We start from the raw sequence: 21341 nt of genomic DNA, 5'->3' as shown, positions 1-21341 counted from the left end.
TTACTCAATTTAAAATCTGCATAATATATTTAATGTTTTTATTAATTCATATTTAACGATTCCACCTCTATGTAGTTATAGATTTTGATTTTGATTATATTGTATTGTATTAATTCTTTCACATGCAAGGTGTCAAATTGTTAACCTGCTTGATTCCTTTTGCCTTTATCGTTGTTTTCATTGTCTTTTGTTTTGAAAAGAAATAAACAAGCTTCATGGGATTTTGAGAAAATTAACTTGAAAAAGAAAAGCATAATCAAAACTAGAATACACGTTATTCTCTTATTAACACATTCATTTCATGGTAAAATACGAACACAGATTTGTCATCGTTAGTTTGGCTCCTGTGTTATTGTAAATAAAGTTGAGAGGGAAAAAAATCCAGAATTGTATTTAACCTTTCACCTTTACAAACAGTCCAATCAGAGCGGGAGTCATCCAGGAAGTAGTAGAATCTGCTTGTCATGACCGACAGCAAGCTTTGACGAATGAGAGCGTAGGATTGGCCTCAGTAGGCCAATCACAGACACGCTGGGCGGGACTCGTGTCCAACAGGGCATCGGAGGAGGAGGTGTTCCTGGCAGCCATCTTGGATGTGCGGAGTGATTGTTTAGCGAGCTGAATTGACATTATATTTTTAGAAAAATAGTCTTTGTACTGAATCGTTGAAGCTTTGCCGCAGTGTGGCGACCGAGGGACGACATCGCAGCTCGGAAAAATCCAGGTAAATAGATCTTGGACTCAAAGGTGATGCATTTATGTGCCTCCCCCCTTCCTCTCCCCATTCTGTCTCTCTCCCCTTTCCAAATTGTGTCTCCCACATCAGATCGCGTTGCCGGTGGAGAGCTGCAGCCCTCCACGCTGACAACACGTCAACGTGTGTGTTTTTCCGTTAAAAAAGCGAAAAATGCTCAACTTCCTCCGCAGGTCCGCGGCATGCAAACTTCAGTTAGTTTTAAAGTGTGCGCCCGCGAATGTTTGTTGCCCCGATGACGCTGATGCCGCATTGTTTATAAACAGCTAGGTCGCTAGCTTCAGATAGCACCGATGCCGGTGTAATTTCTAGATCACACAGCAGAATGGCCAAACTGTCAAAGTATCTTTAGTTGCACAGTGTGAACGTGTGTTAGCGGGAGGGGGGAGGGGGGTCCGGGGGGGGTCCAGATGTTTGCACCTGTTTGGGGGAGTAATGCTAAAGCTAATCCAGACATCAGTCTGTTAAAAGTCATCCGGGTTGGATGCGTGCACATGAGCTCACACTTTAAATTACACACAAACAACAATGTGATTCTCTATTTTTATAAAAAGCAGTATATAGTTAAGTTGACGTAACATCTCGTGAGGGTACAAGGCCACACAGACATAACAACAACAACACGTATTTAAACAATAGAAGTTTTTATCTAGGTCAAATATCCCTTTGTTGTATATTGCAATGTTATAGATCACGTCCATGGGGGGCACCACACTTTACGCACACAGGTGGGTTTTCTTCAGAAGTGCAACATAAATTTACTTTTATTACTGTTATTTTATTTTCAGCACATGCAGATTAGACACCAGAGTTTCAAGGTTTAATTGGAAGATATGTTACGACTCAAGTCGACTAAGTTCATTATGGAGGCGTCGATGCCTCCTGTGCTTTCACAGAGTATTTAATCATGCCACGTTGGATACATGTACGGCTCCTCAGCTGTGAAAATTACGAAATAATCCTACACAAATAATAAATAATGGAATGAAATCAGCCGTGGAATGTGAAACAGGGCAATGTGAGACTTGAACACCTCTGAAGTGACACCTTGAATCTCATTGGACAAGAAAAAAAGGTATCCATGGGAGGATGTTTCTTTTAGTTACAGCAAACTCCTGTGAGGTCGGTCTGGAGGTTAAAGGTCAAGCTCCACTGCAGAGCCACCGCTCCATCACCAGGGATTCAGTGTTTTGCCCAAAGGCGCTTCAGCAGGGCAGCTATGGTCTCTTTGTCCCTCCCCCTTTCCTCAAAAAACAATAACTTACTAATGAATGCAAACTCAAACACGCTTCTGTGTCTTTTTTTTGCAGTGAAAGAAGGCATGAAGACATCATCCTAGTCATCAGTCATGGCCGATAAAAGGAAACTTCAAGGTGAGATTGTTTACGTGTGTGTGTGTGTGTGTGTGTGTGTGTGTGTGTGTGTGTGTGTGTGTATGTGTGTGTGTGTGTCATCAAAACATCTGAAATAATGCAAAGTAGGAATCGTTTGTCCCAGACGTAATGCAGGAACGTCCTGGTCGTCCCCTCAGGCAGGTTCAAACCGCACATTAAACCCTCACCTCACCTGCCGAAGCTCATACACGAGGAGCCCTTCAGTTCCTTCTTACCTTCTCCAAGAAGAGCAGACCAACACTGATTCCAGCAGCTGTGGTTTCAGAGACTTTCTGCTTCATTTTATTTTATCGCTATTGAGGCATCGATGAAAACATTCAGCATTCTAATGGACCACAAAGTTAATTATTCACAGTCATGAAACAACTATTTGATTAAACCTTCTTTCAAAAATAAAATCTCATTTAATTAGAAGGGAAAAAAAGCTGCAGAATCATAAGCTTCAGTTGAACAGCGTATTGAGTGAAGAGAACAGCGCGACATCCGTTATCATTCTGTTTCAGAACCACCAGAACCATCCTTTTGTGAAGCGTAAATCAAATGTAATTAAAAATAAAGACGGGCCCTCTTTCATTCATTGTGTTTCTCACTGTCAACGTTCATTTGCTGCTCATCGTTCTCCGATTGGGGTCCTCTCCGTTTTTAAATTCTTAGCATTTTACCTCAAAATGGGCTGTAAGTTCGTTTCGCCTCCTTCAAACTGTCGCCCGGCTCGGACCGCAAATAAACCGCCGAGGAGCCACGCACACGAGCTTCGTCTCCTTTGAAATATCAGGGATAACTTTGACAATCGTGGTCTGAAAAGACGCTTCTCTGAGTCCCTTCACGTGAGCCCCTGTGACTCGTGTCTCTCCCTCGTAGAAGAGGTTCCGTCCTCAGTCGTCTCAGATTAACGTGCTAACGTGCTAATGTGCTAATGGGCATCGAGGCGGTTTGAGGCCCTTTCTGCTCACGTGGCGCGTTCCCTCTCTCTCCATTAATAGTTTATTAATATAACGGCAGTGAGGAAGCTTCTTCTGTTTCGTCCACTTCGGTTCGAGCCGCTAACATTCGAAGATAAAATGAGCTTCAAGGCCCAGAGACGATTTGAAAGAAGAAATAAACCCAAAACCTTTCGTGAGAGTCTCGGACCGGTCACATGTTGGGTTCAAATCAATAAAAGTAGTGCTGTTATGTTATCCCATATGAACTATCAAAAAGGTGACATACATACACATGCCCACATTGTGAAAATAGACGTGTCAGCTGTTTCACACCCAAACCCAAATGAAAAGGGTTCCATTACAGCAGATCCGATGTCCCCGACCCTCCTCCGTGTCTCCTTGTCTCCACTTCTCCTCTGTCTCTCTTCTGCTGTTTGGCACCTAATTAAATAGTAATGACGACGTGAATAATCTGATCAATGTAAGCTCATGTGACTTATTTACACCTCGACTTTGCTGTTGTTGTGTGTTGTTGTTTTTTTTTAATTATTATTATTTTAATTTTCGTCAAATCTGCACAAATTTATGACGACGGATTTTTTTTTTCCCCCAATTTTTTTGTGTTTCCTGCTCAGACTGCAGACACGTGAGCGCGAGTCCAATTTGGATCAGATGCAAGAGACCAAATCAATCCAGTTCAGGAATTAAACGTGTTTTCCCCCTGTGTTACTCACAGTAGAAACCCCTCTGCACGGCAGGGACTCAACAGACCCAATAGAACCAAGCGGGGGGGAAGAATTGTGTTTTTTTTTTTTGTTTTTTTTGCCGGAGCTGATGATGATGATGACGGACAGGTCTAAGTGCTGATCCGTCTGTTGAGAGTTGTACACGCACGGTACCCGAGGTGCACTCATGAAAAAAATGGCGAGAGGTAGCCTTGCAAAAGGCAAGTGGAAAATAAAAAAAAAAAGCATTAACGTTGAACCCTGGCGCACAATGTGTCTCTTTTAAGATATGCATATTTCATAAGGATGTCAAACACCATTTGTAAACGCTCTGCTGTCCCGTGTGGAGTGTGTGTGCATGTGTGTGTTCATACGTGTGTGTGTGTGTGTCCGTGTGATACCAGAAGCCGGCTGTGTCACCAGGGTTTCTTTGCCGTGTTTAACATCACAAAACTGACTTTTAATGAAATGAGATTTTGTTTTCTTTGCTCCAGATAATGCGTAGAATCTGCTTCTCTGACCTGGCCTCGTGTGCGCCGCCGTCTGAGTGTGAGCGCTGTTGCTTCTCTGCTCGTTAATTCCGCGCCTCTCTCTCCTCCCGCAGGTGAAATAGATCGATGTCTGAAAAAAGTAGCGGAAGGAGTCGAACAGTTTGAAGACATTTGGCAAAAGGTGAGGAAGGATCGTCGGACGGACGGAACCGCGGTTTGCATCCAAAATGTAAAGACCTATCACATCAAAGGGGTTTAAAGCAGATCACGAAAAGAAGCTGCAACCACACAAAGAATTATTAAAGCAGCAAAGACATGTTTTATTATTGATGATGCCAATCAACTAATTGCTCCGGCCTCTGATTGTGATTATTTGTCTTTATAATTGAGCAGTAAATGCTGACAGAATCCAGTTGGGTGGTTCATTCATTCAGATTTAGATTGAGAGGAAGGGGAAACGTCATTGTTTATCTGTGGTAGTTGAGTTTATTTCCTCACCTCTGAGTCACTGATAGCCAGATGTTCCATTCAAAGATCGTGTTAAACTACTTATGATACACTTTATTTGCACATAGTGTGTATCTTAAACTGGTGTTAAATAATACATCTGATTCTAATGTAATGTCCAATACTACATTAATGTACATTCTGTAAACAATATACTGAATGTATATATAATATATATATTGTTTTTCTCCTGCTCAGCTCCACAATGCAGCCAACGCCAACCAGAAGGAGAAATATGAAGCAGACCTCAAGAAAGAGATTAAAAAGCTGCAGGTGAACAAACCCTTTTACTGCACTTCTTTTTATTGACATTCAAATCCTCTGAAGTCTGTCATCACATCGTCACCCTTGCATCATCCTTACCCCCCCACCCCCCCAGGGGGAAGGCATTGATGATGCAAGGGGGATTAAATATCCAAACCAAACTCCAAGCCGAGCCGCTTTGACTCAAGTTCACCGTCCGTGACTGAAGGACGAGTTTCTGCGAGCTTTCACTGATGCCTCTCCCCCCCCCCCCCGCCCCCCCCCCTCCTCCTTCCTTTTCTGGTCCTCCAGCGTCTTCGAGACCAGATCAAGACGTGGGTCGCATCCAACGAGATCAAAGACAAAAGGCAGCTGGTGGAGAACCGCAAACTCATAGAAACGGTGAGTGGAGCTCGACTTGCTCTGAACGGATGGATAATTACTAAGCTCTTTCAGGGGGTCAAAGGTCACAAGCTACCTTCATTCATCTCAAAACTTGACTTTCAATAACCAATCAGGTTTTTTTTGTGTGTTGTCACGTAAAAAACCTTCCTGTTTTTTGCTCTAATGGCTCCTCCGCTCATTTTACCGCTCTGTCCTTAAGATTACAGCGATTTCCATTTCTCTGCTGTGGCTTTGCTGCCGTAGACTATGAAAGAATACGTATGGATATGGAGCCCTTTTCTAACCGCGGTTTGTTCTCTTTTGTCCGCCGGCAGCAAATGGAGCGCTTCAAAATAGTGGAGAGAGAAACTAAGACAAAGGCGTACTCTAAAGAGGGCTTGGGTCTGGCCCAGAAGGTGGACCCGGCCCAGAAGGAGAAGGAGGAGGTCGGCAACTGGCTGACGGTGAGTAAATGACGTCCTCCTTCACCTTATCTGATCCGATAAAACAAAAGAATATTATTGTACATTTGGCCTAAAATAGAGCTGAACATGATCCAGAAATCTCATCACGCTGGTAACTGTTTCTCTTCCTCCCGACCCCCCCCCCTTCAGAACACCATCGACACCCTAAACATGCAGGTGGACCAGTTTGAGAGCGAAGTGGAGTCTCTGTCGGTCCAGACCAGAAAAAAAAAGGGAGACAAAGAGGTCGGTCCCCCCCCCCCCCCTCCCGCCCCCCCTCCCATTGTTATATTACACAGGGGATAATTAAAGGAGCAGTGACTTCTTCTGCTGCTGCCTCCACGTCTGAAGTGGGTTCTTCCTGCGTCTTTTACCTTCTGCTTTTCATCCAACCAGAAACAACAAGAACAACATACATGACGTCTGAAGTGCTTCAGAACATGAATTAAATATTGAAATGAGAAGTGGGCTGCTGTGTGATGCGTGAAGTCCAAAGTGCACATGCAGCTTCTCTTTAATGCACCGAATGTTTACATTAAAGTTTGAACGCGCTTCTCATTTTATAAACAAGTCTTAGTTGCTCCTGCAATGAATCATTTATTCAAATGTGTTTGTTTCAATGCATTGGAACAAGGCTGCGTGCAGGAATGTTAAATATGAACATATTTATACAAAATTGTGCAACTACAAAAGGTGTGTGAGTGTGCCCTGATTAGAGAGACAACTGAAGCACACATTTAGACCAATCAGAGACCTTCAAACTCTGCACTGACGACTCGAGCTCATTTACCATCCTAGAAAATAAGAATAACTGACACCCAAATTGTCTCTGAAGAACCAGGACCGCATCGAGGAGCTGAAGAAGTTCATCGAGAAGCATCGGCACCACATCCGGATGCTGGAGACGATCCTGAGGATGCTGGACAACGACTCGATACAGGTGGACTCCATCAGGAAGATCAAGGTAGGCCGCGGTCTTTGTTGGACTTCTTCGGCTCCGTTCCCTCCGCCGGTGCTAAGCCTCCTCTTCCTCCTCCTCCTCCTCCTCCTCTGTCTCTGCAGGACGACGTGGAGTATTACCTGGACTCCTCGCAGGATCCGGACTTTGAGGAGAACGAGTTCCTCTACGACGACCTGGACCTGGACGACATCCGTAAGTAGAAGCAGCAGATGTGCAGGTAGCGCTGAGAAGATGAGGGTGTTGATGCTGACACCCCCCCCCTCTGTGTCTCCGATTTATTACCTCCAGCTCAGACGCTGGTCGCCACCTCCCCGCCCGGAAACTCTCAATTGGAGGACGAGATCTTTCAGAACTCCAGCAGCACGCCGAACTCCACCACCTCGTCCTCGCCCATCCCCCCGTCGCCAGCCACCTGCACTACGGTGAGAAACCCCCCCCACGCTCAGCTTTTTCATCCCTGTTTAATCTATTACATTCAAAGTCACTGCATCGTTCATTAAAACCCCCCCAAAAAGCTTCTGGTCCGTTTAAGGATCCCCTCAAAGATCCGTTGAACCTCTGACCTCCTTAAACTGGTCGTACCTGAGGATCCACTGGTTGCACTCCATGTGTCAGGTGTGGGCGGGGGCTAATTGCCTTTGTGGTTACGCCCCCCCCCCTCTCCGCCCACGCGGCCATTAGAGGTGAAAGGGAGGCGTGGTGGTTAAACCTTCATTCTTTTAAGCTCTTTAGATGGAAAGGGAAAGCGCAGAGATCTCCTTTCACGGACCTTTTAAGCTTTCGTTACTCTGTAGCTTCACGTTGATCATTTGCGTGTCGGGTTTTTTTCAGGAGAACTCGGAGGACGACAAGAAGAGGGGCCGCTCCACGGACAGCGAGGTCGGGCAGGTGAGTCTTTAAAAAAATAACAAGCAATAAATCACTAGTTCGAGCCTTTTCAATAACGCACATCTTCTCACTTGTTCCTCCAGTCACCTGTGAAGAACGGGAACCCCTCCTCCTCCTTGTCCTCCTCCTCCTCCTCATCGTCCTCCTCCTCCTCCTCCTCTTCCTCTTCATCCTCCGTCTCAGGACTGAACTCGTCCTCGCTCGTCTCCGTGGCCAACATTGCCGGAGGGGGGCTCGGCGGCTCCGGGGGCGGCGGCGGCGGCCACCTGGGCGGCCTGGGGGGCCTCCTCTCCAACACGTCCGCAGGCAGCTACAGCAACGCCACCCAGCAGCCCCCCCACCCGTCGGCGGTCAAAAACTTAGTCGGTGCCTCCACCTCGGCCCCCATCTCCATCCCCAGCGCCTCCGCCAACAGCCACATGGTCTCCTCCTCCTCCCCCCCCAACGCCATCACCCAGGGGCTCTTCACCTCCATGTCGCAGCCTCAGGGCTCCACCCCCTCCTCCAACAGCCTGGGCCTCAGCCTGGGCCTCTCGCTGGGGAAAGGCGGCATGTCCGGCTCCATGTCCGGGGGCCCCATGTCCGGCAGCCTCGGCCTGTCGGGGATGTCGGCGTCCCTGAGCAACATGGCGAGCCTCCTGTCCGGCTCCACCCCGGCGCCCTACTCGCAGGCCGCCGCCGCCTCGGGGGCCATCGGCTCCGGCCTGCCGGGCTCCCTGGGTGGCATCGGCATCAACCCCACCACCACCAACAGCTCGGCGGGCTCCATCGGCAGCGGGAGCATCACGGTCGGCGGACCCACCTCCTCCTCCTCCTCGTCCTCCTCGTCCTCCGGCGGCCTGCTGGGCCCGGCGCCGGGGCTGGGCGGCGTGGGCTCCGGGATGCTGGGGCTGAGCTCCGGTCAGTCTGGGATGCAGGGGTCCTCGCTGATGTCCCTGAGCCCCGTCGGAGGCCTGGCGCCCGGCGGCGGCGTGGGAGTCATCGGGAGCAGCGGGGGCGGCTCGGTGACCGGGGGCAGCGGCGTTCTTGGCGGCGGCCTGGCGCTCTCCGTCAGGCCGCCTGCCGGCCAGCAGAAGCAGAACGGCAGCACGAGTGAGCGACCGACCGACCTCTGGTGACCTCGGTGACTCGGGACACTGGCGTTGACCTCGGCGTGTCCCCTCTGTCACAGGTTACAGCGCCGTGGTGGCAGACAGCACGGCGGACTCCGCCTTCACCAGCGCCAGCCAATCACAAAGCAGCCAATCCATGTCCTTGACCTCCACAGCCAATCAGCCGTGAGTGTGACGCTTTCTTTTTCATTAGTGTCTCTTTTATGTTGCCCCCCTTTTTGTTCACCCCCCCCCCTTCCCCCTCTCTCCTGTCTCCCCAGTAAGGACACTTGTTCCAGTTTACTGGGATCCATTTGTTTGACGTCCAGCTCGCCGTCGCCGGCGTTCTACAGCGAGGCCAAGACGGTGGGCGGCGGCCTGCTGAACGGCCCGCTGTCGTACTCGCAGCCCTCCGACGGCATCAAGGTGAGTTCAAATTATTCATTCATTTTACTTCCACTGTGATTTTAATTAAGTTTATTTTGCGAAAAAAACGCTGGCGACAACTAATTATGATAAAAGAAAATTAGGAAATAAATAACTGTTCAAGCAGCGCAGCAAGTGATCTGAACTCTTCACTTCAATGTGTTAAATATCTATTTAAAATAAATCACCGGTCGATGATCTGCATGAAAAGATCTCCTTTTGTTTCTTTCTAAACAACCAGCTCGTGTAGGAACGTACAGGAGCTCCTTCAGTCACATGGTGGTGCGTTCAGGCTCACTGTGAATGAGAAGAATGTAACCTTCATCATGACGTGTTCACGTGTAGTCTGGTGAGAAGTAAACGTTTGTAGAACGTAAATAGCAGCAAAAATAAAACGTGACGAGGCTCTAAGTCTTTAGATGTTGCTGCTCCATTGAGTGTAGTTTCCTGCCTCTGGGTGGGGGGGAACAGAGGGCGGGTCCCATCACAGCGAGACGCTCCGTCCGAACACACAAACAGGAACAAACGCACACGAGCGCTCGCGGTACAACGTGTTTTCCCATGAGTCTCCTTGTCGGCCCTCATCAGCCCCAGGAGCCTCTGAGCAGCCTGAAGTCCATGGCCGAGCGCGCAGCACTCAGCTCAGGGATGGAGGGAGACGTGTCCTCCCTGCACCTCACCCCAGGTAACACACACACACACACACGTGTACCTTTAACAAAAGGAGATGGAGCGTTGTAGAAAAGCGGGAGTTTAATGGAACAAAATGTCATCACGCCTCCCACTCTGAGCCACGTGACTCAACTATTCTCTTTGTCTCTTCTCTAACCCCCCCCCACGCCTCCTCTCTCCCTCCCCCACCCTCCTGCTCCCAGTCTCCGTCTCCCGCCTCTCCTCGGACATCTTCCCCAGCAGCACCGTGGCCCCCTCGGGCCCCCCCTCCTCGGCGCCTCAGCTCTCGCTGTCGGAGGTCAGCATCCCCCCGTCACTGGGGGTCTGCCCGCTGGGGCCGGTCCCCCTGTCCAAAGACCAGCTCTACCAACAGGCCATGGAGGAGGCGGCGTGGACGCACATGCCCCACCCGTCCGACTCGGAGAGGATCAGGTACGCAGTGAAAGCACCGTGATGCCTTCAGGAGCTAAGACAAATACACCGTAAATTATACAACCCTTTATGTGGCTACCAGTCCTTTGGTCACTGACTACTCTGCGTGTGAGTACAATTTACTGTGTCCGGAGTTATGAAGACTGCTGGTGCCGCAGTGACAAATCAACACACAGGTCCAATTGACATTTAAATCCAAACACTCAAACGCTCTTGTCCAACTGGACACACACACACACACACACACACACACACACACACACACACGTTCTCTTCTCCTCTGTGTTTAATAAGTACAAGAGTGTTTTTTAGAAAATGATTGACTTTCCAGCACACACAGACTGTTCATCATGTCCTCCCCCCCCCCCCCCATTACAGGCAGTACCTGATGAGGAACCCCTGCCCCACCCTGCCTTTCCACAACCAGGTGCCACCGCCTCACTCGGACACCGTGGAGTTCTACCAGAGGCTTTCCACAGAAACCCTCTTCTTCATCTTCTACTACCTGGAGGTAGGCAGCTGACTTGGTGTCATGTGATCATCAGCTGAGAGTGTGCCCCCCCCCCCCTCATATTGTTCCTCTTCCTCGCCCACAGGGCACGAAGGCCCAGTATCTGGCAGCCAAAGCCCTGAAGAAGCAGTCGTGGAGGTTCCACACAAAGTACATGATGTGGTTCCAGAGGCACGAAGAACCCAAGACCATCACGGACGAGTTTGAGCAGGTCATAAGATTATTACAATGATCAATGCCCCCCAATGGCACCGTGACTCCTGGAAGTGGCTCAGCGCTCCTCCTCCGCTCGTTGAATGGCGTTTTGTCTCTTTTCTCTCCAGGGAACCTACATCTACTTTGACTACGAGAAATGGGGCCAGCGCAAGAAGGAGGGCTTCACCTTTGAGTACCGCTACCTGGAGGACCGAGACCTGCAGTGACCTGCAGCGACCTGCCGGGGCGGCGGGGGGGCCAGGTGGCCGGGGCGACGGGGCCAGCGGCTGACATTCCTGGCTTACACCTCGGCCCGTTTGGTGGGGGTGGGGGAGAGCGGGTGACCCTCCGAACCCTGCCTCATTATCCCCGCCCCCAACCTGCAGAAGTGACTCCTCCCACTCCCTCATCCTCCTCTTCCTCCTCTTTCTCCTCCTCTCCATAATCAGGCTTTTTCTTTCAATTATTTCCATCTTTTCCTGAACTGGAACTTTCTTTAAATCAAGACTCTTTGTTGTTTTGGAAGATTTATACACAGAAGAAAAAATAAGAATCGTTATTCAGCCCTGAAGAACCAAAGATAGTTGGTTAATCCCTCAGTAAAAGCCTGACCGTCATAAACACACACACACACACTAAATCAGTGCTAAAAAGCATCATTTTTCTGTGGGACGGAAAATCTTGGTGCTAATCTAAACTTTTTTTTGAGGGGGGGTGGAGGTTGTTCCCCTGGAGCACCTTTTAAACCGAGGCCTCACCAACGCAGCCGTCTGCTCACCCAGGTAGTAAAACCAAGCGCCCCCACCGGCTGGATGCGGCTGCTTGGTTTTTAGTTTGAATCCTTCGTCTGTTTCCTGGTGTAAAAACACCTTAAAGGTCACACGCACGCTGACGCTCCCTTTGGAAGTGGGGGGGTTGGGTCGCTCCCGCTGGGTCACATGGGGTCTTTTAGGAAATCAAAGCTCACCCAAAGTTTCATTAAAACAGAACGTTTTTGCTAATGTTCCTCCGCTGGTGTCGAGTCCACATTTTGGGGCCCGGCGGGTTGGACGTGTGCAATATGAAGCACCGCGGGCAGTTAGCTTAGCATAAAGACTCCTACAGTTAGCCTCACTGGGAGCAACGTTTCTCCTCAGATCATCACACACGTATGTAGATGATCCTGTTCCAGTCTCATTCTCTGGATTAATCTCAGATTCATCAAACTGCTCCATCACTGTGGGCGATGGATGCTACCAGCAGCTGGATCAACAGCCCCCCCCCCCCGCCCCACCTCCTCCTCTCTCTGTGCTGAAGAGCACAAACACCAGCGCTGCTGCCCACATCTCCTCCGTCCTCCAGCTCTCCGCTTCCTCACTGGAGGGGTTTTCTTTTTTCCGACCTGGGCGCACAATAAACACACAATAAACACAAACACACACACACACACGCGCTTCCTGGCGCTCACCACCACCAAGTCATTCCACATCCTGACTGCTGCAGAAACACACCGCAGCGTTTTCCTTTTTCACTCTTTATGTTTTCATTCATCTTTAATTGGATGTCTCACTCCATTTCTCTCACTCCTCCTCTTCCTCCTCTTTTCATGCCAGGTAGATATTTCCTTTATTTCTCAGGAAGTATTTGATAGATCATTTTTACGAGGAAATGTATCCGCCAGCAGCACAACAAACAACTAGATAATCTCTCCTGACACTTCTGACTCTTAACCCAAATTCTCAATCATTTGTCTTTGGGGACGTCGTCTCACCAACAGACTTCTTCTTCTTCTTCTTCTTCTTTTTTTTTAAATCGCAAAATATTATCCTCCAATGTTTGGAGCCGCACTGGAGAAAGAGCGAGAGAACCTCTGTCTGTTTACCATGGTACAGAGGATGGGGGGGGGGGGGGTCTGTGGGGGGGGTTGTGGCCGGCCAACTCAACACTTATTCATCCGAGCGACAGTCCTGCTTTTAACTTGTTTTTGTGTTTTGGACGAGCAGAAGAGATGAGACGTCGACCCGAGAGGCCAAATGTGAATCTCTCTCTGCCCCTTGATGACAGCGTTGTATAGACTCTCATTCTTTAAAAAAAACCTCCTTTGGTTATTTTTGTTTTGTTGTTGTTGTTGTTGTCGTCAGACAGCATGGAATAATGACACTTGCAAAGTGGCGCTGAAAAAGTAAATAATGACATAACCATGAATAAAGGATTGTAAAATATTAATAAAAAGTACTTTTCAGAAAACTGCACTTGTGTCATGCTTTCAATACTTTCACATTCTAACGGGTTTGGTAATATTAAAATCCTTATTTATTTATAACCCAGAATTACTAATTGCATGATCAAACTGTTTTATTTTTTAATTTCCTATTGGCGCCTCTTTTGTTTGTGCTTTGGGTTGATCGGGGGGGTGAATTCCTGTTTCTAAAGGAAGACAAAGACAAATTCAGTCCATCACGCCGCAGTGGACTAAAGTACAACGTTCCCTACACAAATGTAGCAGAACACAAAGTAAAGCAGCATAAATCACAAATCTGCACCTCAAAGTGTGTGTGTGTGTGTGTGTGTGTGTGTGTGTGTGTGTGTGTGTGTGTGTGAGCGAGAGAGCAGGAGACAAAGTGTGCTTATAGCCCCCATCTCTGTTGATCAATGGCTTAGACCTCTCATAAACTTCATACATTTCATCTACATTCATTAATATATTATCCAAAGGGGGGGGGGGGGTCGTGTGTTTTTTTATTTTACTATTTGTTTGGTTTGATGTAAACAGCTACCTAAAGCACATTAATATTCTACTTGCATACACGTACCACGTCGCTGTTTCCTGAGTCGTCCAAAGGGAGCCCCCCCCCCCACCATGTTTACCCCCCCCCCCCCCCCCTCGGCTCTGTAGCCGTGGCATACGGAGACGTTGCCTCCATATGCTCGTGTTTTGCTGCTCTCCTTCTGCTGCTGTGACACTGAGACGTGGAGCTTTGAGTTCTCCCGGCTTTAAGGGCCAAAAACACTGAATCCAGCATTTCCCACAATGCAAGGTGTTGTTGTTTTTTTTTTTACAGCACCTGTCACAAACCCTTTCCCAAACTCATCACCTCCCGTTTGTGGTGAAAGGAAACTGTCCTCGGAGCCTGAGGGAAGAAGAAGCCGATGAGGTCATAGTGACGTCATCGGGTTTGGATGGAGGTGGAGTCGTGCTTCCTGTGAGGCGTTAAGTGACCTTAATTTGTCAAATTGATGTTAAAAAAATCTCTTTAATCAGCTCAAAGGCTCTTTTTTGCAGCTATGCATAACTTGATTTTAAATTTCAGCTAATCATTAAAAGCACATTTCCAGAAGCTCCCTGAGTCGCGATGGGTCAACGTGAACATCTACACGCCGGCTCATGGTCCCCAGAGGATGATCCCCTCTGACTTCCATGGACGGGACTGTAAAATGAAATAATTTCATCCTTTACTACTTTAACACTTAGTTTACGACCTGCAAGAGAAAACCAAATGAGCAAGTGTTGTGAGCATGTTCTTTGTGGGAAGGGATTCGTCTCCACTTTGATTTTAAGTTGACTTTTGGCGTTTTTGAGGAAGACGGAAGTCACGAAAACCATCAGCACGGACTCACTTTATTTCTCAAATTTGACGTTTTGAGTTTTCACTCGGCATGTACCTCTGCCGCATGAGCTCATACACGTGTGTGTGTGTGTGTGTGTGTGTGTGTGTGTGTGCGTGCGTGTGTCTGCTCATGTGTATGAGTGACGCACTCTGTGCAGGCCACAGGACACTTTGACTCATCCTGGTGTACTGACTCTACTGAGGTCTGGCAGGTCCACCACTGAGAGCAGAGCAGCATCAAACATGTCCAACCCACACACACACACACACACACACACACACACACACACACGCACACACACAAAGCTGCATCCTGCCCTGGAGGAAGTGACGTAAAAGCTAAATGTAATGAGACAAAAGAGAAGAAAACAGTTTTTTCCTCCTCTGTGTACTTTATAAAACACAACCTAGAACGTCCTTAATAGTAACAATAAAATCATCTCAACACGAGAGGACAGAACGGAGTCAACTAGCTGCTTCGTTTAGTCATTTATTCCCTCTCACATGTCACACATCACGAAACCTTTTGACTCCTTGTTTTCAGGAACATTCCTCTCGCTCACACCTCACTGCGTGCTGAAGGACGCCATCTTGGCTTTGACCTACATTCTCCCCGGCTTGATGCTCATCCGATCATACGTGTTACTATAGAGACGAGCGGTGGGGGAGGCTGGCGGGGCGGCTGCTGCTGCAGCAGACGCTGGAAGTTGCCCTGAGAAAGTTGCTTAGTGCCAAGCAGAAAAAGATGAAAACCAAACAGGTCCTCCCAGCAGCCTCTCTGTCGGCGGGACGTTAGCTTCGCCCCGGTTCCCTAGACTAACATCTTTCTATTAGATCTCGTCTGATTGCAGAAAATAAAGGACAGACTAACTATTTATAATTTCATATTTTGTTCAGCCGTATAATCTTCATAAACGCCACTTTTATGATTTTTGAGATTTCAATTGACCGAAGTTAAAAGCTACAGGAGCTAACGGTAGCTAACGGTAGCTGTGAGAGAAATACAACAGGACGAGTTTGTTAAGGCGGGACTCGTCTTTGTTAGAAAACACCATCAGGATTCACTGACTATTGGGAGACAGTGCCTTTGGTGCTTTTATATTTTTTATTATTTGTAAGATCTGGGACTGAGCCATGCTATCTCTCTCCCCCTACTCCCAGGCGTTATGCTAAGCTAAGCTAAAGGCCTTTTAGCAAAGAAAAGAACCCACCTTCATGATTGACATCTGATATTTAATAAGCTCATCTGGCTTATCTGGCAGAGACGCCCCCCCCCCTCTTACAGATTTTCAGAGAGAAAACAAATCAGGTACCCCCCCCCCCCCCCGGCAGCGGAGTGCGTCCTCATCCTCGGCTGACGGGTGGACAGAATCCCCGAGGGGATCATTAAAGGTTGATTTCTTCAACAAGTACCTCATATCACGCTGCCCCCTCTGAGTCATATCTGCTCGGCCACATCTTCCTCCTCCACATGCTCTAACGCTACATCTCTATCGCTGCCTTTTTTTTCTTTTCCAGTCTTCTGTGGTTGTATTTTTACATCCACAGATGACGAGGGTGTATGAACTGAGACTGCATGTGTGTCTCAATGTGCCGTGAGACGAGACAAACCGACCCCTGGAGCTCCATCATCCGTCACCGATTACCTGCAGCCTGGGTTGCACTACGAAGACCACGCGGTGTCTTCATCGCATCGCAATCGACCAAAATATAAATCTGCATTTAAATGATGTGTTCGACGCGTGACCCGATCCAAGTGAATCAAAGTGTCCTCCTCGAGTTCTAACTACTTGCAAACCGTAACGGTTTTGTGCTCTTCAAGGATCATCGATGTCCTTGTTTCCTCATACCTTTCACACGGATGGATTCACTAATCAACTCTTTCCCGATATCTATTGTTTTATTCCCTCCGGTAGTAAAGCGGCAAAGATTTCCAATTGCTTTTCATTATGAGGCTTCCAGTCGCACTGTGGTTTGGGCTTTGTTTCCATCATCATTACCATTAATTATTTACTGTGACAAGTGAAATCTTTCTGCTTTCATCTTTACACGACTTTTGGAGATCAACTGTCATTATGAACACTTTTGCGAGTGACGGCTGAACACACTCACACCGAACCCCCCCGTTTTTAATTTAGTGTGCTGCACAGAATTGGTCTCTTGCTGTGCATTGATTGCACGTTTAGTGGAGCTATTGATGTATTGGTAGCCAAAGCTTTCTTTATGAAAAAAGCATCGCCATGGTAACACCTGCTGGGGACCTTCTGACTTCCCACTGAAGTCAATGTCGAAGCTAACGTCACGTGTTCCCCTCGCTGTGTGCGCGACACAGAGGGACGAATACTAATGGATCACCAGAGTTGTCTTTAGCGAGGGAACAGCTGGGTAGATGTGTGCCAAACTCCTCTGGCCATTTCTCAACATGTAGCTTCTCCATCTGCGATCTCCCGCACAGCGCTTCTGCTGAATTCAGGTCAGCACGCCAAAACCATACCGACTCTGGCTGAAATATTCATCTGCATGATTAGAAGGATCCGGCTGCGGAGTTTAGAGATGGGAGAACAGCCGAAACAGGAGATCCGTTTCAGGGTTAATCTTTCAGAAGTCCTCGTCTTCTCGGGCACAGGAGCCACCAAAGTCATGTCTTCTGCATTTCAGGGTATTTGGAGTTCTTGGACTGACTGTCATTTTAAAATGATCGCCAAAAATGATCGGCTTTGATGGAAAATAAATGAGTGCCTAATTAATAAGATAAAAGGATAGTATAGTATACGGGTAGTAACCATTTGGTTATTGTAATTGTTACACACACACACACACACACTGTGACAGGCTCCGTTCAGGTGTTTTATTCTGCAATGATAACACAGACAGCGCACTCAAAATCAGAAACGACAACCTGTTGTACTTCCGACTTTAGCCGGAGTCACTTGCTCTGTAAGTGTTACAGATGAACATTCAAAACCCGATATCGGCGACGCAAACACTTAGCGCGGGAAAACTTGCTAGCTACTCTCGTTGTTGGTCGCCGACATGCTACATTTAAATACAAGACATTAAAACATGTAACCACCAAAAACGGGCGAACTTAACATACATAAACATTTGCGAACAGGCTTACATATATATTTGCTTACCTGCAATGATAACACAGACAGCGCACTCAAAATCAGAAACGACAACCTGTTGTACTTCCGACTTTAGCCGGAGTCACTTGCTCTGTAAGTGTTACAGATGAACATTCAAAACCCGATATCGGCGACGCAAACACTTAGCGCGGGAAAACTTGCTAGCTACTCTCGTTGTTGGTCGCCGACATGCTACATTTAAATACAAGACATTAAAACATGTAACCACCAAAAACGGGCGAACTTAACATACATAAACATTTGCGAACAGGCTTACATATATATTTGCTTACCTGCAATGATAACACAGACAGCGCACTCAAAATCAGAAACGACAACCTGTTGTACTTCCGACTTTAGCCGGAGTCACTTGCTCTGTAAGTTTTACAGCGCCCGTCACGCCTACTAAAACCACTACCGCCACCTGCTGGCAGAAACGAGTTCTGTCCCGTAGCCACTCCAGGGGGAAAGAGCCAGACTCAAACAGTCAGACAGGGTTTTTTAACACAATAAAATAATACAATCACAGGGGAATGGCACTGAACAATACAATCCAAACAACCAGTAGCAGTCCTTAAAATGTCCAGGGTGCCACACCATGCAAAAAATGCTCTGTTGTATAAGACCACAGTATGCTAAAACCCCTTCAGCCCTTTTTGGACTTATTTAATCATAAGGGAAAAATTATGCAATTTTCATTTCCCTCATATGAAATAAATGTTAAGTAAATCCAATTTCATGGTGGCCACAGAGAAAGCTTTGTCATATTCTAAAAGGGTGCAACAGCAGGGTCAGAACCGACTGAAGCATCGGTCACAATGCGAAACAAAAGAAGCGGAATCAGAGTAATGAAACATGTGAAGATGACGCATGTAAAATTCTTAGACAGTGGGATTATTTTTAACCCATATCAGAATCTGAATCAGAATCAGAAGCATTTAATTGCCACATATGTTACATACAATTTGACTTGGTGCAATATAAGTGGTTGTTTTTTATCAAACCTCCGGTGAGGTGAAGGACTTCCTGTTTGCTTCCATGAGGCGCTGGAGGTGTCTGAAACACCGTCAGACCTCAACTTTAAACATTTATGGACAAACTGGCACCGAGGGCTGCGTGTGTACCCCTTGTGCTTCTTTTGAAGGATCAAGATGGCGCCGCATCAGTACCGACTTCGTTGCCGGGGAGCATAACATAGAAGTTTGCATGTCATTTCTCCTTCGCAGAGGCATGGGGCCAAGAACGGGAAACAAGCCTCCACTAATTTTCTGGCAAAAGAAGAAAAAAAACAACTAATTAACACGTTAGATGTGCAGGCTGCGGTTGTCAGGGTAACTGATGACACCGCATTATCAGGCGCTTCTGCGTCCACCCCCCTCCTCCCTCTCTCCTCCCATTCATCAAGCGGGCCATTGAGCGGGCAGGAAGGGGGAGGGCGACCCCACCAAAACTCATATTAAACTCCTATTTATTCACAGGGGAGAGTTTGCACACCTTATTAGTCTGGTATTAATTGCAGAAAGTCAATTACCATGATATGATGATTACAAATTACAATGCGGAGTGGTGGGCCAGGGAAATCACAAATTATTGCATTAACATATGGCTGCACTTTATTTTCTTTCAGATGTTTGCACAAATTATATTAGAAAAAAGTTATAATTTGCCTCTGCTGTCTGTTCGGGTGGAATGTTGTGAGATAAGTAACGTTTGTGGTGTTGCAGAAATGAGAATATTACATTTGAAAACGTCTTTCATAAAACAGTCTCCCCCATTGACTCTCCTTACATAGAAAGTAGTTCCAATGAAATCTGGGCCTGTCTATGGAAAGACACGTTGCTGGTAAATGTTTTAAAGATCGTTTTTTGTGTTTAACGCCTCAACATGTTAAACATTCCTTCGGTAGTGATAAAATGATCAAACTTAACGTTAACGTTAAGCTAGCAGTCAACTTCTAACAATATTTAAAACATTGATGCATCTCCACTGTTGAACCAAGAATCCTTAGTTACTATGGATGAAAAAACTTCTGTTTTAAAGGCCAAACAAGACAATTTTTCTCAAAATTAATAAATAAATAAGCACATTTAAAACAAATTTAGCCTATTAGCTAAAGTAAAGATTAGCGGGGCAGCTAGCTAAACATGGTGGCCTTGGCAGTATTGGTGTTGTTATTAAATCTGTATACTATGCTACCACATGAAACATGGGTAGAGTCATATATACAAATGTATGTAAAATATAAGCAACGTAAATCATCAGTTAACAACTCATATTAACGTTTAGCTGTGGCAGTGCTAACGGCCCGCGCATTGATATTCTGCCGCGCTAACGGTCAGCAGTTACAGGTGCGTATTTTTTTTTTTTTTTGGAGGGTAACGCAGCCAATCACAGCGGACCGATTCGCAGCCCTCCGTGATTGGTCGATCGCTCCACCCCCCCCCCGCCCCTCCCCTCCTCTCCTCGTACTTGAGTAATGCGAACGTTTAGCTGGAGCCGCAGTGACCAATCAGCGAGCCGGAGCACGGAGCGGCGCGGAGCCCCCGCGCGCAGAGCCCCGCGCGCAGAGCAGTGTGTGTCGGAGAGGAAGCAACAGCAGCGGCCGCGGACATTGTCACCCGCAACGACGAAGAGGGACCGGGACGACACGCGAAAGACTGCCTTTTTCTCCCGGTTTTATACGATTTTATTTTTTTCTTTTTCTATCAGAGAGGGATAGAGAGAGAGAGAGAGAGAGAGAGAGAGGGAGAGAGAGAGAGAGAGCAACAGCAGAGCGAGGCTTCACTGCGGCTAATCGATTCTCCTCTTCCAGAACTGGGAATTACAATGAAAGATGTAGGTGACACGTTTTCCTTCACAATCCAGGAATCACCATAGCGAAGACGGCCGAAGCCGAAAGCAGGTACCCCCCCCACCCCCCGTCCTTTAACCCTTCCAAGACACCCCTTCCTAAGCACCGCTTGCTGAGCAAACGTACACATTGAGAATTACCCTTCGAAACTTCAAAGATGCCACATTCGTTGATGAGCAAAAAAAGAAGGGCCCTGACGTGTCGTTTTATCACCATGACATCACCAGCCCTCTTTCTTCTTCTTCTTCTTGTACCTGACGCGTAATGTTAACTTAAAGGCGCCAGGGCGCATGTGTGTGGCGCGGCATTGTTTGCGCTTTATTGTTGAGCCTCCATTGGTTTATCGAAGGGTTTCCAGTCATACGAGGCGCTGCTGCCGCTGCACCCGCAGAGCCCGCATCCTCTCCTGCGTAAAACACCTTAGACCAAGTGTCGTTGTTGTCGTCGTCGTCGTGGTGGTTGCGGGCTCGGTTCTGTCGGCGTTGTGCTGCTGCAGTGTGCTGGAGAGCCGAGCCGGATCCCGTCGTCCCGTCGTCCCCTGCGCTGCTGCACGTTTACGTGCGGTACAGTAACGCCATAATGCAACCCAGTGCGCCCCGTTGTGTGCGTCGCCGTGGTGCCCTGAAGGCATCAGCAGCCTTCATACGTGCAGGTGCGGCTTAAAACAATGCGTGCGTGCGTGCGCGCATAGGCACAGACACGCACGCACGGCTA

At 47.6% G+C, this 21341-nt stretch overlaps 1 protein-coding gene across 4 annotated transcripts; it reads left to right on the top strand.

Moving 5' to 3' along the window:
- The first annotated feature begins 550 nt into the window (after window positions 1-550).
- On the top strand, window positions 551-12948 carry cnot3b (CCR4-NOT transcription complex, subunit 3b). 4 transcript variants are annotated; one of them, XM_037473737.2, is made up of 20 exons: window positions 551-724; window positions 2065-2127; window positions 3707-4017; window positions 4401-4516; window positions 4993-5067; window positions 5350-5439; window positions 5757-5885; window positions 6036-6131; window positions 6721-6849; window positions 6948-7038; window positions 7135-7268; window positions 7678-7734; window positions 7818-8826; window positions 8906-9011; window positions 9107-9251; window positions 9840-9936; window positions 10127-10355; window positions 10734-10866; window positions 10952-11077; window positions 11190-12948. In XM_037473737.2, the coding sequence occupies exons 3-20, from the start codon at window positions 3984-3986 to the stop codon at window positions 11286-11288; spliced, it is 2895 nt and encodes a 964-aa protein (XP_037329634.2). In that variant the 5' UTR covers window positions 551-724; window positions 2065-2127; window positions 3707-3983; the 3' UTR covers window positions 11289-12948. The 4 variants fall into 4 exon arrangements, with proteins under 4 accessions (XP_037329634.2, XP_037329635.2, XP_062414515.1 ...); XM_062558531.1 differs by having other exon boundaries at window positions 552-724; window positions 4401-4468; window positions 11190-12947; XM_037473738.2 differs by lacking the exon at window positions 3707-4017.
- The last annotated feature ends 8393 nt before the right edge of the window (window positions 12949-21341 follow it).

The sequence above is a fragment of the Pungitius pungitius genome, chromosome 17 (genome assembly GCF_949316345.1).
Source record: "Pungitius pungitius chromosome 17, fPunPun2.1, whole genome shotgun sequence".
Lineage (NCBI taxonomy): Eukaryota > Metazoa > Chordata > Actinopteri > Perciformes > Gasterosteidae > Pungitius > Pungitius pungitius.
The sequence above is the reverse complement of the archived record's forward strand: the minus strand, read 5'-3'. Positions and strand labels throughout refer to the sequence as shown.

Bases quoted from the DNA above. Each gene is read 5' to 3' on its own strand.
- cnot3b (XM_037473737.2), top strand. From the start codon at position 3,984: ATGAAAAAAATGGCGAGAGGTAGCCTTGCAAAAG. The intron at 4,517-4,992 runs GTAAAGACCTAT...TCTCCTGCTCAG, and splicing joins CCGCGGTTTGCATCCAAAAT to CTCCACAATGCAGCCAACGC. The intron at 7,039-7,134 runs GTAAGTAGAAGC...TATTACCTCCAG, and splicing joins CCTGGACCTGGACGACATCC to CTCAGACGCTGGTCGCCACC.